We start from the raw sequence: 21,226 nt of genomic DNA, 5'->3' as shown, positions 1-21,226 counted from the left end.
TTCCCATTCTTTCTGAGCATATTTTGAAGTAAACTCATAATACATTATGAGAGTTTTGTGTAATAGTAACAGTTGTTCTTTGAGATTGCTGCTAATAATATTGGTTCAAAGTTATGGATGTAGAAAGGGGGAAAATTTATTGCTACTGCAAACCAGTTGTAAACAGCAACTTAAAGAGATAGATAATGTTCTAAATCACAGCTATACTTGTATTCATGTAAAGTACGACCCCTTCCTTTTACTTTGTATTGGAAGTGCAGAGGAGCAGTAGTGTTTTCTTTTCTTCCGTTGTTGTTTTGTAATTCTCCTATCCCTCAGTCCTTCCCAAGGGTATATTAACACTCTTCAATGACGTAACAGGGCACTTAACAAAGACTGCCATGTGGTGTTTCTATTTCAATGTTTTAGAATGGTAATTTATATGAAAATGAATAATAGAATTAAAAAACAAAAACCAACTGGGCGATGTCGCCTACCCTGCTACAATCCTGCAGAAGGCTCGGACTTTTCAGTGCTTAGGACCAAAGAAAACCCCCTTGCTTGATAGGCTACCCAGCTTGGGTATTTTGTTACAGCAACACAGGACTGACTCCAACATTTGTAGATTCAATGAGAAAGCAATCAAGGAAGAAGGCAGTTTCTATAAAGAGATAACGATAGTTAAAGCATTAGGGGCCTAAAGTTAGATGTTCAGACAATGCCATTCTTGCCCACTGTGGAGTAAAGTTTTTAGGGGACAAAAGGGAGAGAATTTAAACAAGTAACATCGGAACTCCTAAAGTCTGTATGTTGAGGAAGAATCACGACAGCTTCCGTCAGTGGAAACGACTGTTGATAAACACTTTAATGAGAAACGTTTCCTAACTGCGGTTTGCAATCTGCAGCTGTGTGGCATCCAGACTTTGCTTCCTGCTCCACAGGCTTCAGATGCCACTGTACCACCAATTCCCCAGTGCTCTTGAGGCACGTGCTAGACATGGTCTCTTCTGTGGGAAGTCCTTGTGGCAGCTTCAGGGGCTGGATACGTATCAAGTGTTTAACTACTTTCAACTTTGCATTCACTGAAGGGATGTTCTTGTGAATTTGAGGGGTGTGTGCCTATGAACAAGAGGAACAATAGCACAGATCAATTTCACAGGCAGTGGTACCACTTCGGGGAAACATTAAAGTGAAGGCATATCCTTCCTAAGGTAACTTATAAGTAGTAGGTCACGCTAAGTAGCACATTAAACATAAGAAATAACAACTACATGTAGTGTGAGTTTAGCACCATGAGACAGAGCACAATGAGACTGGTGTGACGATAAGGACCACTGCATACCTTCTGCAGTCCAAGCATCTTGATTGTATCCTTTTCCCAGTATGGGCGCCTTTTTGTACTTTTTATTCTTGTAACAATGTGTAGTTTATGAGGGTGCTCGGGGTCCCCACCATATTTTTCATGATCTTCAGGTTTAGGCTGAAACACCTAGGGAGGGAGAAGTATAAACAGTAACTCTTCCAACCTACAATTTTATACATTTCCTATTCCTTCTCTCAGAAATGAACACACACCAACATACAAACAAAACTGAATAAAGATCTCATCCCTAATCTTTATGTAATGCTCAACCTCAAACTGAAGAGTTCAGATGAAGTTTAAGAATCACATACTTCAAGAAAAATAGCAGCTGGGCGGTGGTGGCACTTGGGAGGCAGAGGTAGGTAGATAGCTGGTCTACAGAGTGAGCTCCAGCACAGCCAAAGCTACACAGAGAAACCCTGTCTGGAGAGGAGGGACGGAGAAAAGAAAAATACCACACAGGTAAAGGTTTTGGTTTGGTTTTTAACTCTGAACGAAGCAAGAGCCCTAGATGATGCGAAAGGATTTAGACAGCAAGAACGTGAAGAACAGTGCAGGCTCCAGCACCCAATCAGGGCAGCCAGTGTGAACAAATCTCCTGAGAGCTGAAAAACTCACAACCAGAAACTGAGGGCAAGTAGTAAATCCTGTCCTTTATACTTTATCATATCAAAAAAAAAAAAAAAAATTAAGGGGCGGTGCTGGAGAGGTGGCTCAGCAGTCAGGAGCACTGCTGCTTTCACAGAGGACCAGGTTCGGTTCTCAGCATCCCTATGACACTCACTGCCATACTAACTCTAGTTCCAGGATCTGCTGAGGTCTTCTGACCTTCCCGGCACCAGGCACTCATAAGGTGCACACACATACAGGCAGCCAGAGCACTAACACACATAAAATACAATTTAAAAATCTAAAAATAAATATCCAGTAGAGGGGAAAACATAAAGCTATGGCTAACTGGTCTTTATTATGCAACTGTGCTTTCAAATATGTAGACAAAACACCAAAAACTGAGAGCCAGACCAACAGCTGCACACAAGTGCGCACACAGCTTCACTATTGCCCCAAACTGGAAGCAAGCAGGATGTCCTGCAGCAGGAGAGAACATAAGCAAACTATACAAACCCTTGGCATGGACTGCTATCCAGCCATAAGATGGAATAAATGATTAAGCCATGGAAAGATCTGGAAAAACCTTACATAGAGTCTCTAAGTATGTGAGATTCAGGGAAAGGTAAAAACCACAAAGTGGGTAAAAAGATCACAGGTTGCTAGGGTTTAGAAGTCATGGGTGGAAGTTAACAGGTGGCACACAAGTGACATTTAGGGCAATGCATGATTTCTATGTGACACTTGGATACTGAATACATGATACTGTATACTTATCAAAATCCACAGGACACACAGCATAAAGAGTGACCCCCTAGTATAAATGATGGCCTTCATTATTTCGTCTATTTTAATAATTGCTCTATATCCATACAAAATGTTAAGAATTGGGGAAAATGTATGTTGAAAAGAGAAAGCATAGAGGAAGCCTTGTGATTTTCTGACCATTTTCTTCTATATAATTAAACTACCTTACAAAACAAAGTTTAATTAATCAAAGAGCAAGAAAGCAAGTAAAACCCAAACAAAATGAAAACAAGACAAAACAAAAATTAATGAGGGCTTAGTCAGTGTTATCTAAACTTAAAAAAAAGAAAGATCAGAGTCAATCAGCAATAGTTCACATAGGAAGTCACACATGATAGTCTCAATAGGACTCACCGCTTTCTCAGGACAGCATACAAAGGGAAAACCATAATCAGGAACACATAGACCAGGAAATAACAAGAGCCAGCTCCTATGAATGCCAGCGGGACCAGGGCAGAACAGTCACCATCCTACAGTGCTTCAAGTGCTACTACATCCATATGCACAAGTACCTCAAAAGCAAACGAGCCGCAGTGGGCTGTGAGCTGCGCCCAGGGTAAATGCGCTGGCTGTCATGCCTGACAACTGGTGACCTGAGCTCCACTCCCCAATAGCCAGATGACAGCAGGAGAGAGCTGACTCTACAGAACTCTCTCTATACCGCCACACAGTACACAGTCAGGGCGTGCGCACACACGTGTGCAGAAGGAAACGTAGACACAACACGCGCACACACACACAATGTAATAATTTTTTAAATGTGATATTTTATAAAATAGGTACTCTTGAAAATATTCTTTAAAAGACACAGGTCTTACTTTATCTGGAATCCTTGATCTGGTAAATTTGTGACGAATCCAATCTGTACCAATGAGAGATTCCACACCTTTCTTCACAGTCTGCAGCAGAAAATACTTGTTATTCAGAACTCTGTGTAGGGTGAAAATCTGTACCTATCAGTGTCTGATGTATTGTAATCTATACTAGCTAATGGTTAACTGCATGAATACATGTCATTTAAGCACTAAGGGATGATAAAGCAAAAAACACACATACATCAACTTCCAGTTCACGAGTTGGTAACTTCCTTCTCTCAAAGAGTGGAGGCAAATACTTCCATCTCTGGAGCTACCCAGTCTCTACTGCCAAGACCTGCCTCCACCAATACAATAACTGGTATTCAATACCGAATGCAGTAACAGGTGCTATGCATACAAATGGGTGATGTGGGGTTCCCCTCTGTATGCTGTGAATATCATTGATTAATGAAGGAACTGCTTTGGGCCTATAGCAAAGCTATAGGGGAATAGAGTTAGGTGAGGAAAACTAAACAGAATGCTGGGAGAAAGGAGGCAGAGTCAAGGAGAAGCCATGGAGCCTCCGCCAGAGACAGGCATGCTGAAACTTTGCCAGTAAGCCACTGTCACGTGGTGATACACAGATTAATGGAGATGGTTAAATTAATATGTAAGAGTTAGCCAATAAGAAGCTAGAGCTAATGGGCGAAGCAGTAATTTAATTAATACAGTTTCTGTGTGATTATTTTGGGGCTAAGCGGCCAGGAACTAACTAGCGGCCTCCTCCTACAAATGGGAGTAGCCGCTTCAAAAATAATTTTTCTAAGATAAGTGATGATCCTCAAATTTGCTGTGGAGGTCATGATTCACCAACTCTTTGTTGTTCATTTGTTTGGAGACAGGGTTTCTCTGTGTAGCCCTAACTGTCCTAGAACTCACTCCTCTATAGACCAGGCTGCCCCTGAACACTGATCATCCTGTTTCTGCCTCCCAAATGCTATAATTAAAGGTGTGCACCACCACAACCAGTTAAAGTGTGTGTGCCAGTTACCTTATTTTTGTGGAGAAGGAGGTCTTTTTGTTTTTTGTTTTTTTTTTCTGGAGCTGAGGACTGAACCTTGTGCTTGCTGGGAAGTGCTCTACCACTGAGCTAAATCTGCAATCCCAGTTTACCCACTCTCAGGCTGGGCGCTAAGCAATAATTTACCTTCAACAAAATCATGTAAAAGAAATCCAAGTTCACTGACGCTGGTCTGACACCTAGGGAACCTGCATAGGACCAAGCTGGGCCCTCTGAATGTAGGTGACAGTTGCGTGGCTTGGGCAGCTTGTGGGGCTGCTGGCTGTGGAACCAGGATTTATCCCTAGTGCATGAACTGGCTTTTTGGAGTCCATTCCCTATGGAGGGATACCTTGCTCAGCCTAGATACATGAAGGAGGGTCCTGGTCCTGCCTCGAGTGATGTGACAGACTTTGTTGACTCCCCATGGGAGGCCTCACCCTCTCTGAGGAATGGATGGAGAGTGGGGTTGGGGGAAGTGGGGGAGGGGACTTGCTGTTTTAAGACCAGGCTGGTCTTGAATTTACAGAGATCCACCTGCCTCTGCCTCCCAAGTGCTGGGATTAAAGGCGTGCACCACCAGCACCAAGCCATTTGTGTGTTTTATATTCAAAAAGAGAGAAAAAACAAACAAACTTTTAGGCTAAGGATGTAGCTCAATAGGCAGAGTGCTCGCCTACCATGCACAAAGCTCTAGAGTTCAATCTCCAGCACTGCAATGGTGGAATGCTGGAGGCAGAAGTTCAAGGTTATCCTCAGCCACACAGTGATTTAGAGGTCTGCCTGAGTTATATGAGAAACACAGAGAAGACTTACCAGCAGTCTGCCTGGAGGCCTCTGAAATACTGAACGCAAAACACCAGCCATAAGTGTAGTAATTCTTCCCTGCAGAGGCTGAAAAGCAGGAAACGCACTACCAGTCAAACATATTACAAATGGACAGATTTACAACCCTTCTGTAGCGGTAAAACCACAGGTAATCATTATACACTAAGCAATCCTATTTCCATCTAGTGAGTTCAGAGTCTATGCCCATTCCATGGAACTGGGAAATGGGAATTTCTATCACCTGAAACTCTTCACAGCACACATAAAGAATATTTGGTCTTTTTTCTTGGTTGGAGAAATCACAGAATGTACAAAACTAGACAGGACTGAAGAAATTCCACCTCTTAAAGTCAGAATCAAGTACCCTCTTACTATACATACGAGAAAAACCATTTCCAGAAAGCTATCATTTACCCGAGGGTAGCTAGCCATTAAGAGAGCGTGTACAGATGGACACTGGGACACATGCCTATAACCCGACACCTGGGGAGCCGGGGGCAGGAAGAGTCTGAGCTTCAGGTCATCCTGGATTACACAGCAAGATCTAGTCTCATATAAGCAAAACAGAAAAAAAAAGCAATGTGCTCAACCCAGTTCTAGCTAGCAGTTCAGTATATTTTCACTAGATCACTTACACTTTTCTGTTACAAAAAAAAAAATGAGAGTTTGGGGTTGAAAAGATGGCCCAGTTGCTAAGGTACTTTTTGTGCAAGTTTGAGGACTTGAATTCAAATAACCAGTAGCTATGGAAAAGCTAGATATGGTGGCCTGTATCCATCTCCCCAGAGCTGGAGTAGCTGAAACATGCTGGCCAGCCAGCCAACTGAAACTGGAAAGCTCCAGGTTGTAAGACCCCATCTCAAAAATAAGATGGCAAATGTCTAAGGTATACATTTCTGACCTTCACACACATGTACACACAATGCACGCACACAAAAACAGTTCACTTTTTGTCTATTTGGTATTTTTAAAAATGATTCTTCTGCATTGCTTCTGTTTTTAATGTTAAGGATTTATTATGTATACAGTGTTCTTTCTGCATACCAGAAGAGGGCACCAGATCTCATTACAGATGGTTGTGAGCCACCATGTGGTTGCTAGGAATTGAACGCAGGACCTCTGGAAGAGCAGCCAGTGCTCTTAACCTCTGAACCATCTCTCCAGCCCCCTGCATTGCTTCTGTAACCTCAAAAAGTTGTATTTATTCAGATAGGCATAAAAGAGGTGTAGCCTAATGCATACTGAAAATAGAAAGATGAGATTCATGAATTATATGTATGCCTTGAACAGATACTTTGTGTATCGCTTTCCCCTCTAAAGAAAACAGAACCTAGCTTACAAATTATCTATTTTATATAACATTAGAAATAGCAGCTCTATACCCCAAACAGGGTAAGTGCTGTATTACCTACCAACCAGATTCTAGCTCACGAGGTCTATAACCTTCTGTGATGTGAATGAAGTAAGAGCTGGAAGTCTAAGACATCACTTGAGAAGAGCTGGACTGTGGGAAAACTGCTCAGCAGCTGAACTAATCAAATCCCAAGCTATTTTCTCACACTTCTTCCGAGTTAAGCATCATCTGCAAATCCAACTCATCCAGTGCTGCTTAACTTTTCAGCTGGGTTTCAAGAAGCAGCTGATGGTCTGTTGCACCCCGCAGCATGGGAAAGGAGGCAAATCCACGGGGATGTATTAAAGGGACAGACACACTGAAAGAACTGGAGCGACAAGCATCAGCTTACAATTGGATCAAAAAAACAAACGTGGGAAAGTTCATACAAATATACATGGGTAAACTAACTGAAAAAGAGAAACAACGCTTCCTGTAGAAGAATTCTGTTTCTTATGGGTTCCTTTCCCCCAGGGAGGTAGAGAAAACTATTCATCACTTCAGTGAACTACAGCAAATACTTGCTCCTACAGAGAGTAGTACAGAAAAGGAGAAAATCATCTTCATAGAAAACAAACTGACAAACTGTACCTCCACCAGGTGATCAGGGATACGTAACACCAGCAGTGATAAAGGTTGACAGCGTTCCAGCCAGAGCTACATAGTAGGAACCTATCACAAAACAAAACCTTAATAGCACCTGCGCTTGATACAAGGACAGGTAAGGAGATGCCCGCCACCCTCAAGTCCATACGTAATCCCACTTAAGAGAAAAAACACCCCAAATTCACTGTGTGTGCTGACTAGTTTTATACTCGAAATAAGCCCTGCTTATTCTGTTCCTGTCATGTCTTCCTTCAGTGATGGCCTATGGAACTGTAAGCCAAATAAACCCTTTCCTCCCCAACTTGCATTTTTTGGTCATGGGTGTTTCACCATAACAATAGTAATCTTAACTTTCCACACTGCGGTAAACACTCCACTAGTACATTTTCAAATACTTCACTTCTTAAACCCATCAAGGTCATCACAAACTAGAAACCTGAGAAACCAGTCAAGAGGAAGCCAAGAGCTACACTCCTTATGCATAATGTACACCACATTGGTATATGGGTAGCATCCTGGAATATAAAAGGACACGAGGCAAAACTAAAAAACCCAAAAAATCTCTCTGATTAGAGCAAATAATATTAATAATGTATCATTTGTTTCAGCAGTTCTAATGAACACCCCACATTATTTGATATTAAAAGGGGAAAGTGAGCACAGATATAGGAACCCTGTACTAGCTTCTGGAAATCTAAAATTGGCTAAAAGTAAAGTTCATTCATTAAAACAAACAAGTAAAAAAAAAAAGTTGGGACTAGGAAAATCATTTGCCAGGCACACATGAGTTCCCGGGCTCAAGAGTTAGTACTGTCTCCAGTGTCTCTCCACTTATACCAAGATGAAAATCCAAGTCCTTAACACTCACACCCCAAGCCATTGCGTATCACTGCCAATCTCCACCCATCTTCCCCCATAGTCTCCTTCCATCTCCTACTACTTTCTCGATTCATCAGAGTAGCTGGCTTTCTGCATGACCCAGAACCAGCCAAGCAGGGTGCTTCTTCCCTCTGACGTCTGGAATGATACGGACAAGCCTTTCTTTTTCAGTTTTTGGCTCAAACCTTATCTTAGCAACAAGGTCTACCTCGATCACACTGTTTCAGTTCCACCATTATCTTCTACGGAGTAAGGTCTACCTCCACTAAACCGGTTAACATCTTCAGCCACACTGCTGCTAGCACTCTTAATCCCTTGCCTTACAGAATACTGTGGTCTACTGTAATTTGCTAGTTTATCATTTAGCAGCTGCCTCCATTCAAAACACGGGACAGTGCCAGAAGACAAGGACTTTATATTTTGTTCTGTATCTGTTCGAGTCATAGGTGTGCCTCTCAAAGCAGCATCTACACTCCAGATTTTCTGCTGAAGTATAACTTACAGATATAAGCAGTGTCACCGTCAAAACTAACTGCTTTTGTTGTTGTTGTTTCTGGGGTGGGGTACTGGGGACCGAACCTAGAACCTTGCACATAGAAAGCAAGTACTCTCCAGCTTCAATATTTTATGTCTTAATAATAAAGCAGGTCACTCTTATTAGGCTTGTAACTTTGGGACCTTGGAGCAATTATACTGCCATCTGCCGTACATCAGCTTCCCTTCGTACTGCTGCAGAAAAATGCGGCTGGAGAGATAGATGACGGCTCAGCAGTTAAGAGCACTGGCTGCTCTTCCAGAGGACCCAGATTTGATTCCCAGCACCCACATGGCAGCTCACAAGTGTTTGTAACTCTAGTTTCAGGGGCTCTGACAATCTTCTGGTCTCCTTCGACACTGTATGCACATGGTGCACAGACATGACAAGTAAAACACCCATGCACATAAAAACAAACTGGAAAAACCATGGAGCACATGAAGTCTATAAACTATTTCTATACACGTGGATGTATGTGTATAAACTGAAAAATCTGAAGGTTGTCCAAACCATTTTTCTTCTCCCTCACCCCCAGCGCCTCAGTTTTGTTCTTGGTTTCTGTTTTGTTGTTTTTCCTGTTTGCTGTGTTGCTTTTTACAATGACTTTGAAGGTAAACGGTTCTTTAACCCCAAACTACACCAGCTCTTAAGTTGTTAGGTTTTTTTTTCTTTCTAAAGAAACAGGTATACATCTATAATGGGGTGTGAACATTCCTGAAAATGTAGAACATAGAATTCCCCATCCAATCAACCGAGGGCTCTGAAATTAACAATTGTCTCTCTTCCTTGAATTTTCAGCGCCTAAAAGTAGTGGGCAGCCGTCCTAACTGCCTCTTAGCCAAAAGGAGCTAGAGAGTTGACAATCAAAGCAGCTTGCAAAAAAAATTGTCTTTAGTAAACAGCAACTGTAAACAAAACAAACAAGCAAAAAAAACCCCTGCATTCTGAGTAGCAGTAACTGAAAATTAAGTTTTGCTTTCTTTAGAATTTTTTCCCACTGATGCTCAACGAGCGTCCTAGAGTTATAACCAGACGAACACTGAAAAAGCTACCGACATTCCCGAGCAGACAGGTTTGGATGGCTCGGACCGAGAGCTACAAGAGTGAGGCTCTCAAAGAGACGCGCGACCCAGCAACCCGCGAATAAAGTAACAATCCGACCGCTTTTAGAAGCCCAAGAAACCCGGTCCTGGACACAGACCTAGTTACGTCGCCGGGACCTCCTGCTCGGAACGGAAAAGGAAGTCAACACCTGCAGAGAAAGCCTATGTGAAAACATACAACGCCTATAACTCCAGCAAGCCGACTCACCCGCGACCTCTCGGTGCAGCCGGAAGAAGCGGAACGGAGGTAAGCGGACTCAGTGCAACACTCACACCGCGCCGTTGCCGTCACGGGGCGCACAGCTCTTTGGTTCCGGCAATGGTATTTTTCGTTTTGGCCCAGTGACTCCCATTCACAAAGCGCCACAGAAGACTGCGCACGCGCAGCGGTGTCACGCGTGCGCTTCCTGGGGTAGGGCATTAGCCGTGGGAAGATCTGGCGAAGCCCGGGAGTTCTTGCTGTGATGGCCAAGTCCAGCCTGGGGCAGGATCCCGACAGCACCGCTGCGGTGGCGGTGCTAAAGCGGGCAGTGGAGCTGGATGCGGAGTCCCGGTACCAGCAGGCTCTGGTGTGTTACCAGGAGGGGATCGATATGCTCCTGCAGGTTCTAAAAGGTGAGCTAGTTTCGGTTTCCGCTCTATTTGGGACAGTGTGAAACTTAAGAAAACGAAACTTTAACTACTAGGAAGCATTCAAATTTAGGAGCTATAGTCTGATATTCTGCTGGACAACGGAGGTGGTGGCCTTTATAATAGACTGATGTTATCACGAAGGAGCTTCTTCTGAAACATAAGAAACACAAATAGAAGACATAAGCCTTGTTAGGTCTTGCGTTTGAATGAATCTTATTTTTGTTGTTGCCAGTTTGCAACAGGATATTTCTGCCCCTTACTCTCTGTCTCTCCTTTCCACCCCCACTATGACCCAATGGGTTTCATTAGGGTGGAAATTTATTTACAGAAATATGTGCACCTTGCCAGTGACTACATCACTGAATAGACTGTCTCTCCCCATCAACAATTTATAAACACACACACACATATACACATATAAAGATGCGTGGGGGGGGGTGCTTGAACCTCTACCTCTTTCATAACAGTGCTAACAGACCCAAGTTTGTGGTGATCTTGTACAGGTAATTAAAGCTGCTGTGAGTTAAAGAGCAACATGCTAGAAAGTCTTGAGTCCTCCTCTGGCTCTTATTCCTTCTTCTCTTTCTTCTGGAATGTTCCCCTAGCCTGGGGATGAAGGTAATAAAACCACAGAAGGAGCTCCCCCCTCCCCCGCCCCCAGGACCTATGACCTCCAGGATCTTGTTCATTTAATCCAATGTGAATTCTCTCCTGTCAGGCAGACATCAGATCCAATCAGAAAGAAGTCTGGTACCCTATAACATTTGCCATATGTTCCATAACATATAACACCATGCCACTACTGCACCAATGGGCTTATTTGGCCCTGCTGGTTGGTTCTAACACAGTGTGTGACTGAATAAGACAATCTTCCCCCAACAGCTTGTGTAGCACCTTCTACCACTATGAGAACTATCCAACGAGGAAGCTTTGAACCCGGTTCCAGGTTGATTGTCTCTCTGTCCTGTGACCAAGGCATGTGGTATGTTCAGCAAGAGTCTTACCAGCTAGTTTTGGTGGGCATCCAAAAGCAGTGGCAATTCCTATATTGTTTTGGGGATCTCACAGGCCTCCTTGACCAGCACCTAGGGAGGTAGCCCACTCCCAGCACTGGGATTTACCGTTAGTAACTCACGTTTCTGGGAGCAGCTTTATCTATCCACAGAGATACAACTTTTAAAACCTTTTTTATTAATTAATTTTTTTTGATTGGTTGACTGTCCTATTTAGGGTTACTATTACTATGATGAAACACCATGACAAAAGCAAGTTGGGGAGCAGAGGGGTTTTTTTGGCTCACACTTCCATGTTGTGTAGTCCATCACTGAAGGGAATCGGGATAGGAACTCAAGCAAAGCAGGGACCCAAAGGCAGGAGCTAATGCAGAGGCTGTGGAGGGTTCCTGCTTCCAGGCTTGCTCTTCACAGCTTGCTCTGCATGCTGGACCACCAGCCCAGGCATGGCACCACCCACAGTGGGCTGGGCCCTTCCCCACCAATCACTAATAAAGGAAATGCCTTAGAGCCCAAATTTATGGAGGCATTTTCTCTTCACCCCCACCTCCCAGACAGGGTTTCTCTGTGTAGCCATGGCTGCCCTAAAACTCCCTTTGCAGGCCAGGGAGGCCTCAAACTCAAAGACTTGTCTGCCTTTGCCTGCCAAGTGCTGGGATTAAAGGCGTGGGCCATCCTGCCTAGGGAAGCATTTTCTTAATTGAGGTTCCCTCCTATCAAATGACTTTAGCTTGTGTCAAGTTGACATAAACCTATCCAGCACACTTAGCAAATATCAACATGGTTATTTGGGCAAACCCTCTCCTCCAAGTCCTCTCTCCAGGTGTTGTGGCTGGTTTTGTGTCAACTTCACACAAACTAAATTTATCTGAAAGAAGGGAACCTCAATTAAGAAAATGCTCCCTTAAGATTTCTCTGTAGGAGCTGGGCTGTGGTGGCACACGCCTTTAATCCCAGCACTCGGGAGGCAGAGGCAGGTGGATCTCTGTGAGTTCCAGGCCAGCCTTGCCTACAAGAGCTAGTTCCAGGACAGGCTCCAAAGCCACAGAGAAACCCTGTCTCGAAAAATCAAAAAAAAAAAAAAAAAAAAAAAGATTTCTCTGTAGGGCATTTTCTTAATTAGTGATTGATGGAGGAGAGCCTAGCCCATTTGAATCATCATATCCCTGGGCTGGTGATCCTGGGTTCTATAAGAAATCAGGCTGAGCAAGCCAGGAAGAGCAAGCCGCTAAGCAGCACTCCTTCATGGCCTCTGCATCAGCTATTACCTCAGGTTCTCGCCCTGTTTGGGTTCCTGTCATGCTTTCCCTCATTGATGCATAGTGCCATAAGAAGTGTAAACCAAGCCTGACAGTGGTAGTGCACACCTTAATCCCAGTACTCGGGAGGCAGAAGCAGGTGAATCTCTATGAGCTTGAGACCAGCCTGGTCTACTGAGTGAGTTCCAGGACAGCCTACAAAGCTTATACACACACACACACACACACACACACACACACACACACACACACACACAAGTATAAGCCAAATAAACCCTTTCCTCCCCAACTTGCTTTTTGGTTATGGTGTTTTGTTGAAGCAGTAGAAACCGTAACCACAAGTTGGTACCAGGATAGTGGGTGACAGACATGACCATGTTTTTTGGGGAGGGTTGTGGAAGGACTTTGGAATTTTATGCAAGAAATGCTATTGAGTGTTCAATGCTCGGTGAGCTGTCGAAGACCAGCTTCGACAAAACTCATACGTTCTAGGGTAAGAGTGTGAGGATTAGAATTTTTGAGAAAAAGGAACAGAGATATGAGAGAACTAAGAGACAGAAACACAGAATAGCATCTGGAGGGACTTTGAGTGGATACTAAATATTGAATTTGCTTGTGTATAATTTTCATATGTTTTTATACCCCAATACTAAAGCGGGGGCGGGTGGGGGGAAGAAGGCAAGAGACTGCTTTAACATGACACAAAGGACAATCAGAACAGTCACTTGCTTCAGTGCTTGGGACATCAAGCCATTATTTCCTGGATAAAGTACAGGAATATGTTTGCGGCAGGAATATGCAGTGAACACATCCTAGACCAAGTATTGTATAGATAGCCACAACCTATGTCAAACCTCCTATTTAAAAGTAGGAGCATAAATTGGCTCGAATTCTCTGACCTTTGGTTAGGGTGGAGTGGATCCACCTCTATAGGCCATCTTAATGTCCGAAACACCAAGTAACCACTCCCTAGGTCAGGGTGTGTAGCCACACTTGTTAAACTCATTCTCTGGCCTTCAGTCAAGGTGGGACAAGCTCTGTAGGGCTTGGAAGCTAACAGCTGCCTAGCAGGCTAGGGACAGGGACATCACAATGGTAGGAGGCATGTGAGAGCACTCACTGTCACCCTGCAAGTCATTTCTCACCATTCGGGTCCCAGGGATGGAATTTAGAAGCTCAGACTTAGTGGCAAGTACGTTTACCTGCTGAAAGATCTTGCTTGCTTGCCAAGTCTTATGTAACAACTCTTTATGGGCAATAACTGCCATCAATGGGGAACTCAATTCTTTGCAAGGGCAGCACCTCAGTCACCTCCCACTAGGCTGTACTACTTGGAGACTCCACTACTTAACATTGTAACACAGGACTGAGCTTCCCATTCTTGAACCTCAGAGGGAGGAGGTACACTTCAGTCATATCCAAGAGATGTGTATCTGTTCAGAACTACAGAAGGACACTCTAGCACACTGGATTAGAGCCCACTGATGAATGGCAGAGAATTTGTGGGAAACTTGACAAAATCCCTGTTCTTTTTCTCAATTTGTAGGCACCAAAGATGCCAGTAAGAGATGTGCTTTCAGACGGAAAATCTCTGACTACATGGATAGAGCAGAAAACATAAAGAAATACTTAGATCAAGAAAAAGAAGGTAAAAGGTTATTTTTGAGAACATGTCTGGGTTGGGGCTCAGAGGCAGGATGCAGCTTGAGCTCTGGGTTCAGAGCTCCTGCTTGTGCAGTGTGGCCGCTTGTGCCTGGGACAGATTTTCTCTCTTTCATCCTCCTCATACAGGAATTCTCTCTCTCTCTCTCTCTCTCTCTCTCTCTCTCTCTCTCTCTCTCTCTCTCTCTCTTCTCTCTCTCCCTCTCTCTTTCTTTCTTTCCTATTTTTAAAAAGAGAATTCAGAATGAGTTTCAAGGTTCTTTTTTTATTTTTTATTTTATGTGCATTGTTGTTTTGCCATGGGTGCTGGTTCCCTGGAACTGGAATTACAGACATTTGTTTCCAGGCAACTGTGAGCTGCCATGCAGTTCTGGGAAATGAACCTGGGTCCTCTGGAAGAGCAGTCAGTGCTCTCAACCACTGAGCCATCTCTCCAGCCCCAGAAGTTATTCTTAACATTGTCTGGTTTTCAGTTTGGGCCCTGGGGATTCGGACGTCCTTTGAATACCTGACAAAAGCTTGGCCATTTTTAAGACATTTGCAGATCGCTATGAAGCATATGGGTGAACCTCAGTTTAAGAATACTGCAGAAGAATACCGAATGTGGATCCTGTGTTTGTATTTTCTTTTATGAAAAGATGAAAAATCATTAGAATAGCTAAAGAAACTCCAGGGGCTTCTCAAACGTTGCTGTGAATCAAAGCATTTCACGAGTTATACATTCCTGAAGATTAAGAGGTGAGGTAGGTATTCCTCTGGCTCTATTATAAGTTCCTAGCTCATGAGCCTCTGTGTGAGTCACTGTGGCCACCTCACCTGAAGCACACTGGTGTTTTTACAGCCAGAGATGCTGGTATCCCCAGGCCTCGGCTCTTCTTCCTGTCTGTCCTTACTACAGCCTCCCCACCTCTTCCTAGGGTTCCCTACTAATTACACCCAGCTTATCTTGGTTGAGTAGTGAACAGTTAGATTAGCCTATGTGACTAGTTTGGCTTAGATGCATGGTTTGTGTGTTATCTCTGCAAATGTTTAGGCTTTTGTTTTGTTTTGTTTTTGGTAGTCCTGGGGATTAAACTCAGTGTCTTATGGTTGTAGGTGAATATTCTACTGCTAAACTATAGCTATAATCCAGACTTTTTTTTTTTTTTTGACTGCTCAAAAAGCCGCCACTTTTTTTTGTTGTTGTTCTTTTGGCTTTTGGTTGTTTTCATTTGGTTTCATTCGTTGCTGTGTTTTTTGTTTGTTTGTTTTTCAGACGGGGTCTTACTATGTAACTCTGGCTAGACTGGAACTCTCTTTGTAGACCAGGCTGGCCTTGAACTCATAGAAATCCACCTCCATCTGTCTCCAGAATGCAGGAGATGCATTTCATTTTCCATTTTACAGTCTCATAAGAATTTCAGTCCTCATAGCATGAACCATTAAAAGTCTGCTTAAAAGATATCGTAGCATGCATAGCATACACAAGGCCCTATATTCAATCCGCAGCACCCAAAGCAAGCAGACAAACAAACGAACTAACAAAAACCCTTAAAACAAACAAACAAAAAAATGCAACCAGGCTATGGTGGTAACACACCCATAGTCCCAGCATTTGGGAGGTAGAGGCAAAACGATAAGGAATTCAGGGTCACTCTTAGCTATGTAAGGAGTTTGTGGCCAGGCTGGGATACATTTGATCCTGTCTGAAAACAGAACCTTAAAGGAACTCTTAAAGTGCTAAGCATGACTCTGAACTCCACTGTACCGTTAAATGTTTTAACACTCACTTTAGTCGTCTGATTGCAAGATATGAAATGGCAAGTCTGCAAAGAAAGCAGATACAACCGAGTACATCCTGTGTTCTGCCCACGGTGGCAGGGGCTTACTGACACCTGTGTGCAGTCAGTCCTGTCTCATAAATCTCTCCCAGTCCCTCAGAGACAGCGAAGGAACACTTTTCAAGTAACCTCTTATGAGCTGGAGAGATGGCGCAGCGGAGCCCGGTCTGCTCTTGCATAGGACCCCCAGACTTAGTTCCCAGCACCCACACAGCAGCTCACAACCATTTTTAACTCTACTTCTGGGGACGCTAAGGCCCTGTTCTGACCTCAGAGGACACTGCATGTATGAGGCACAAATGCATGCAGGCAGGCAAGACATTAATACACATAATTTATTTTTGTAATTTTAAAAAGAAAACATCTGAATGGCACCCTTTGCCTATCCTCTGTGAAGAGAGGAATCTCCTTTGGAATAGTGTTTTGTCTCTTTCCCTATGGGTAGGAAACATTTGCAGTTGCATGATGATACAGAGAAGGCATGTGATAGCTACTGAGTAAATCAGTTTAAAAGATTGTAACTTATCCCGATTAATCACCTGTGCACCATAGTGGCCGTGTATAAGCAAAGTGTTCACAGTGAGACGGTTCAATGGGCAAAGCCATCTGCCAGCAAACCTACGGACCTGAGTTCAATCCCACGTGGTAGAAGGGAAGAGCCACTCCCACGAGTTGTGCTCTGCCCTTTGCACATGCCATGAATGGCATGCTCGCACCCACACGAAAGAATAAAGGTGTGATTTTCAAAAAGTGGTCACTGGTCACATTACAGTAGCTTATGTTTTGTAGATGGAAAATATCACAAGCAAATTAAAATAGAAGAGAATGCCACTGGTTTCAGTTATGAGTCACTTTTCAAAGAATACCTTCATGAGACAGTTACAGAAGTTTGGATAGAAGACCCTTATATTAGACAGACTCATCAGGTAAGTGGAATGTACTAAAACATAATGAAATGCAGCTTTAAATGTGCAGTTAGCTGTCTGTGTTTATGGGTTTCCTATCCATGGATTAGATGGAGGATCAAAAATACTGTTAAAAATCCCATCTGTACTGAACATACACAATGTATGTTGACAATGTAACGATGACGTGTAGTGTTTACATTGTGTTGGGTAGCGTAGGTAGTTTAGAGATGATTTAAAGTTCTCAGGACGTGTGTGTAGGTTCTGGGCCGATAGAGCATCATCATTTTAAACAATGGATGGGGAGGCTGGAGAGATGACTAAGAGATTAAGAGCATTGGCTGCTTTTCAGAGCCCTAAGCTCAATTGCCAGCATCCACATAGTGACTCACAACTACCCGTAATGAGATCTGGTGCTCTTTTCTGGCGTGCAGGCAGAACACCATATACACAATAAATAAATAAATCTTTAAAAATAAATACAGTGATGGATGGAAGCATCTGTGAACAGGATCTTGCTGGACACTGAGGAAAAACTGTGAGTTAGTGCTAATTCATCCTGATGCCTTTCAGCTGTATAACTTCCTTCGGTTTTGTGAGATGCTGATTAAGAAGCCATGCAAAGTAAAAACTATTCACCTTCTCACCTCTACGGATGAAGTAGGTATCTGAGAAACCTCATCTTTTCTTGACTTACTGTGTTCAGTCACAAGTGACCTGGTCCAGTACTTTAGCTAGATATATTTCCTTGGCAATAACTCACCATGTAGTACCAAGCATAGCATATCTTATGAAAAAGGCTATTGATTTGAGAGTGTTGACCTTGTATTCGGCCATTTGATTGGGTTTGAGTAGTTTGTCCGTTTAGTCTCGGGCATCAGTGATGATGCAGTTCTGTCCCTTGCTGCATGTATCTGGGGTTGGATTGTCACTGTGTCTCTTTTGACTGTGTTTTAAGTACAAGGGCATCCAAGTAATTCTAATTTCTAAGATTAGTCTAAGAAGTAGGCAGTCTCACATGGATGACTGAATATCATCACTAAAATACATTAAAGGATGCTGGGCACTGTGCCACATGCCTGTGCACCTATCAGCAGGGAGACTGAGGCAGGAAGGAGTCGTGTGGTATTCACATGAGGAAAGCAATTGTTTGTATAAAAACAATACGTATAAAAGAAAAGAATTAACCATTCTTTGGTTGCTTCCTTGAGACGGTAATATTGAAATTAATATAGAATCTTTTCAAGTTTAATCTCTCTATGGTATTGATTGTGTAGCTCATGGATAATTTAAGTTATTAATAACTGAGGAAGTAAATTATGTTTTATGCCATCAATAGGGGTTTGGGAATGCGCAGCAAAGTAGTGGCCTGGAAGAAATAAAGCAGTCCCTCAGGAGTCATGGCGTGCAGTTGGAAGTAAACTATTCCTCATCTATACATGACCGAGAAATCAGGTTAGTATATATTTTATTTTTTCATAGTTGAGACACATTTTAAGAATTCCAATATAATATAATTATATACACATATTTAAATATTAAAACTTCAAATCAAGCTCAATCTTAGTAACTTTGCACTTTGGACAAGAAATCTTGGCTTACCTCACTCTATAGTGAGTTTAGTTCATTCCTAATCAGATAACATGTATGGTTCTGTGTCATGTGGGAAGGAGCTCTTTTGTGCAGATCAGAGCCAGTTTTATGGTAGGAGATAATACTTTTCCTACTGAAATTACTATTGACCTGGTGTGGCTTCAGTGGTATGTTCTAGTAGTGTGGTATTAATCAGGAAATGTACATACAGCTTCTTAGGGATCACACTAAGAACCCTTCCTTCCCTTTAGCATAGTGGTTTTCATATGATGCAGCAAAGAAGCCCTTGTTTTTAATGCAGTTAATCAGATGCTGAATGTGCAAAATGCATGGCAATGTGCCTTTGGGAGCCCCATCTCCATCCCTGCATAGTGGCTCTGTGTTATTCAGTGTTCTTCAGTGGAACAGAAATTAAAGAACATACACACACACACACACACACACACACACACACACAGGAAATTTTTTAGAACAGTTCACAGGCTGTGGTCCAGCTAGTCCAACAATGGCTGTCTACCAATGGAAGGTCTGAGAACCCAGCAGTTGTTCAGTCCATGAGGCTGGAAGTCTCAGCTGGTCTTCAGTATACAGCAGAATCCTGAAGAAGTAGGCTCTAATGCCAGTAAAGGAATGGACTTGCCAGTGATAGCAAGCAGGCAAAGAAAGCAAGCTTCCTTCCATGAAGGTAAAGGTTGCCCAAAGAAGGTGTGGCCCAGATTAAAGGTTGACCTTCCCACCACAAAAGATCTGGATTAGAAGTGGATCTTCTCACTTCAAATAGTTTAATGTTGTTGTTTCATTAGTTAGTTCTTTTTTGTTTTTTTTTCTTTTTGTTTGTTTGTTTGTTTGGGACAGGGTTTCTCTATGTAATATTCCTGGCTGTCCTAGAACTCACAGTAATATGCCTGCCTCTGCCTCCTGAGTGTTGGTATTAAAGGCATGTGCCACCATGCCCAGCTTTTCCCTCTTCAAATAGTTTAATTAAAGAAAAAAATCTCTCAGAAATGTACATAGCCATTTGGATTTTAGTTAATTCCAGATGTAGTCAAGTTGAAATACCCATCACAGGAACCTTTGAAATGTCACTTCCTGAATGTCCTTTGCAAACCACATGTTAACAGAGAAGAGGAGCTTAAGCAAGCTGAATTCAAAAGTATCTTTCCCTTTAATAGTTAAGTTCTTTCTCAACCAGTCAGATTAGCTGATGGTGTTTAATTCTCCTTTTGTTTTCCTCATAGAGTGAGCTTATTAGCTGAGTCAAACATAGGGGAAATCTTCATGATTCTTAACCACCTCTGGCTTTAAAAATGAACTCATATGTCTTGAATATAATACTTTACACTAATTTCAATAGGTTCAACAGTGGATGGATGTTTAAAATTGGAAGGGGACTTGATTATTTTAAGAGACCACAGGTAGGATATGATTTTATTTATTTATTTTTCCTTTCTAATGTATTATATCCTGACTGAAGTTTCCCCTCCCTCCTCTCCTCCCAATTCCTCCTCCTACATTCCCTTTCCCCCAGATAAACTCTTCCTCCTTTCCCTTCACGGATATGATTTTATGATTAACTGTGAGCACTGTTTTGATGAACTTCTGGGCTCTTGGCCTCCAGAGTGGCTGTCACTGTAGACGGAACAGCGCACGTGGCTTTTTGTGTGTGTCATTTTTAACAGTATTCCTCTTTTCTTCTCATAGGGTCGTTTTTCCCTTGGATATTGTGATTTGGATCTGAGACCATGTCATGAAACAACAGTGGACATTTTCCATAACAAACACACAAAAAAACTATGATGTGTACTGACCTAACTATAGGTTTCTGCATTAGCTGGTTTCGGCCTGTTTTCCGTTGCTATAACCAAATACCATACACTGGATAACGTACAAAGAATAGAGGTTTAGGCTTTGGCATCTGGGGAGGATCTTCTCTCTGCATCCCACATAGAACAGTGCAACAAGATGGAGCAAGCTTTGTGACAAAGCTTGTGGGGCAGCGCCAGCCACCCGAGAGGACTCCCTCTCAACACTGCTATACTAGGGACCAAGACAACTCACAAACTTTGGGGACACATTCAAACCACAGCGATCAAATACTGAGCTTCCTTTTTCCTTTTTTTTTAACTTTGAATGTATTTTTATAATGTATAAATTTAACAATAAATGTTTACATTTCTACAAATTTCTGGATCTGTAAATATGCTGTTCAGTAGATCGGCAGTGTTTCTTTCTAAGTCACGGAGTTAACAGAAAGATTTTACCTGGTTGGCGACCAGGTCAGCAGATGCTGCACAGCTGCTGTGAGGAACAACTGGATGTTAATCCTGCTCCTGGGAGTTCAGAGTTCCAAAATGAAAACCTCAGGTTACAGCGCACACATGA

The 21,226-nt window shown here is 42.7% G+C and overlaps 2 protein-coding genes across 6 annotated transcripts; one reads left to right on the top strand and one right to left on the bottom strand.

Annotated features, from left to right (window-relative positions):
* Nucleotides 1–815: 815 nt before the first annotated feature.
* Nucleotides 816–10,245, bottom strand: Mrpl30 (mitochondrial ribosomal protein L30). 4 transcript variants are annotated; one of them, XM_038342965.2, is made up of 6 exons: nt 10,168–10,245; nt 7,428–7,508; nt 5,432–5,509; nt 3,577–3,657; nt 1,322–1,468; nt 816–1,098 (listed from the first exon to the last, which is right to left on the bottom strand). In XM_038342965.2, the coding sequence occupies exons 3-6, from the start codon at nt 5,480–5,482 to the stop codon at nt 844–846; spliced, it is 534 nt and encodes a 177-aa protein (XP_038198893.1). In that variant the 5' UTR covers nt 5,483–5,509; nt 7,428–7,508; nt 10,168–10,245; the 3' UTR covers nt 816–843. The 4 variants fall into 4 exon arrangements, with proteins under 4 accessions (XP_038198893.1, XP_038198894.1, XP_038198892.1 ...); XM_038342966.2 differs by having other exon boundaries at nt 10,058–10,181; XM_038342964.2 differs by lacking the exon at nt 7,428–7,508 and having other exon boundaries at nt 10,168–10,233.
* A 67-nt stretch (nt 10,246–10,312) lies between these two features.
* Mitd1 (microtubule interacting and trafficking domain containing 1) lies at nt 10,313–21,026 on the top strand. 2 transcript variants are annotated; one of them, XM_038342970.1, is made up of 8 exons: nt 10,524–10,574; nt 11,475–11,574; nt 14,411–14,512; nt 17,136–17,272; nt 17,825–17,911; nt 18,591–18,706; nt 20,199–20,259; nt 20,546–21,026. In XM_038342970.1, exons 3-8 carry the CDS (start codon nt 14,464–14,466, stop codon nt 20,639–20,641), a joined length of 546 nt encoding a protein of 181 aa, XP_038198898.1. In that variant the 5' UTR covers nt 10,524–10,574; nt 11,475–11,574; nt 14,411–14,463; the 3' UTR covers nt 20,642–21,026. The 2 variants fall into 2 exon arrangements, with proteins under 2 accessions (XP_038198897.1, XP_038198898.1); XM_038342969.1 differs by lacking the exon at nt 11,475–11,574 and having other exon boundaries at nt 10,313–10,574.
* Nucleotides 21,027–21,226: the final 200 nt, after the last annotated feature.

This window comes from Arvicola amphibius, chromosome 9, assembly GCF_903992535.2.
Source record: "Arvicola amphibius chromosome 9, mArvAmp1.2, whole genome shotgun sequence".
NCBI classification, from domain to species: Eukaryota; Metazoa; Chordata; class Mammalia; order Rodentia; family Cricetidae; genus Arvicola; species Arvicola amphibius.
The sequence above is the reverse complement of the archived record's forward strand: the minus strand, read 5'-3'. Positions and strand labels throughout refer to the sequence as shown.

Excerpts from the sequence above, each read along its gene's own strand:
- Mrpl30 (XM_038342965.2), bottom strand. The coding sequence starts at position 5,482 with ATGGCTGGTGTTTTGCGTTCAGTATTTCAGAGGCCTCCAGGCAGACTG. Across the intron at positions 3,658-5,431 it reads GGCCTCCAGGCAGACTGCTG|ACTGTGAAGAAAGGTGTGGA; the intron begins GTAAGTCTTCTC and ends TTTCTGCTGCAG. Across the intron at positions 1,099-1,321 it reads AGATGCTTGGACTGCAGAAG|GCACACACCCCTCAAATTCA; the intron begins GTATGCAGTGGT and ends TCTTGTTCATAG.
- Mitd1 (XM_038342969.1), top strand. The coding sequence starts at position 10,424 with ATGGCCAAGTCCAGCCTGGGGCAGGATCCCGACAGCACCGCTGCGGTG. Across the intron at positions 17,912-18,590 it reads TTCTCACCTCTACGGATGAA|GGGTTTGGGAATGCGCAGCA; the intron begins GTAGGTATCTGA and ends TGCCATCAATAG. Across the intron at positions 18,707-20,198 it reads ATACATGACCGAGAAATCAG|GTTCAACAGTGGATGGATGT; the intron begins GTTAGTATATAT and ends TAATTTCAATAG.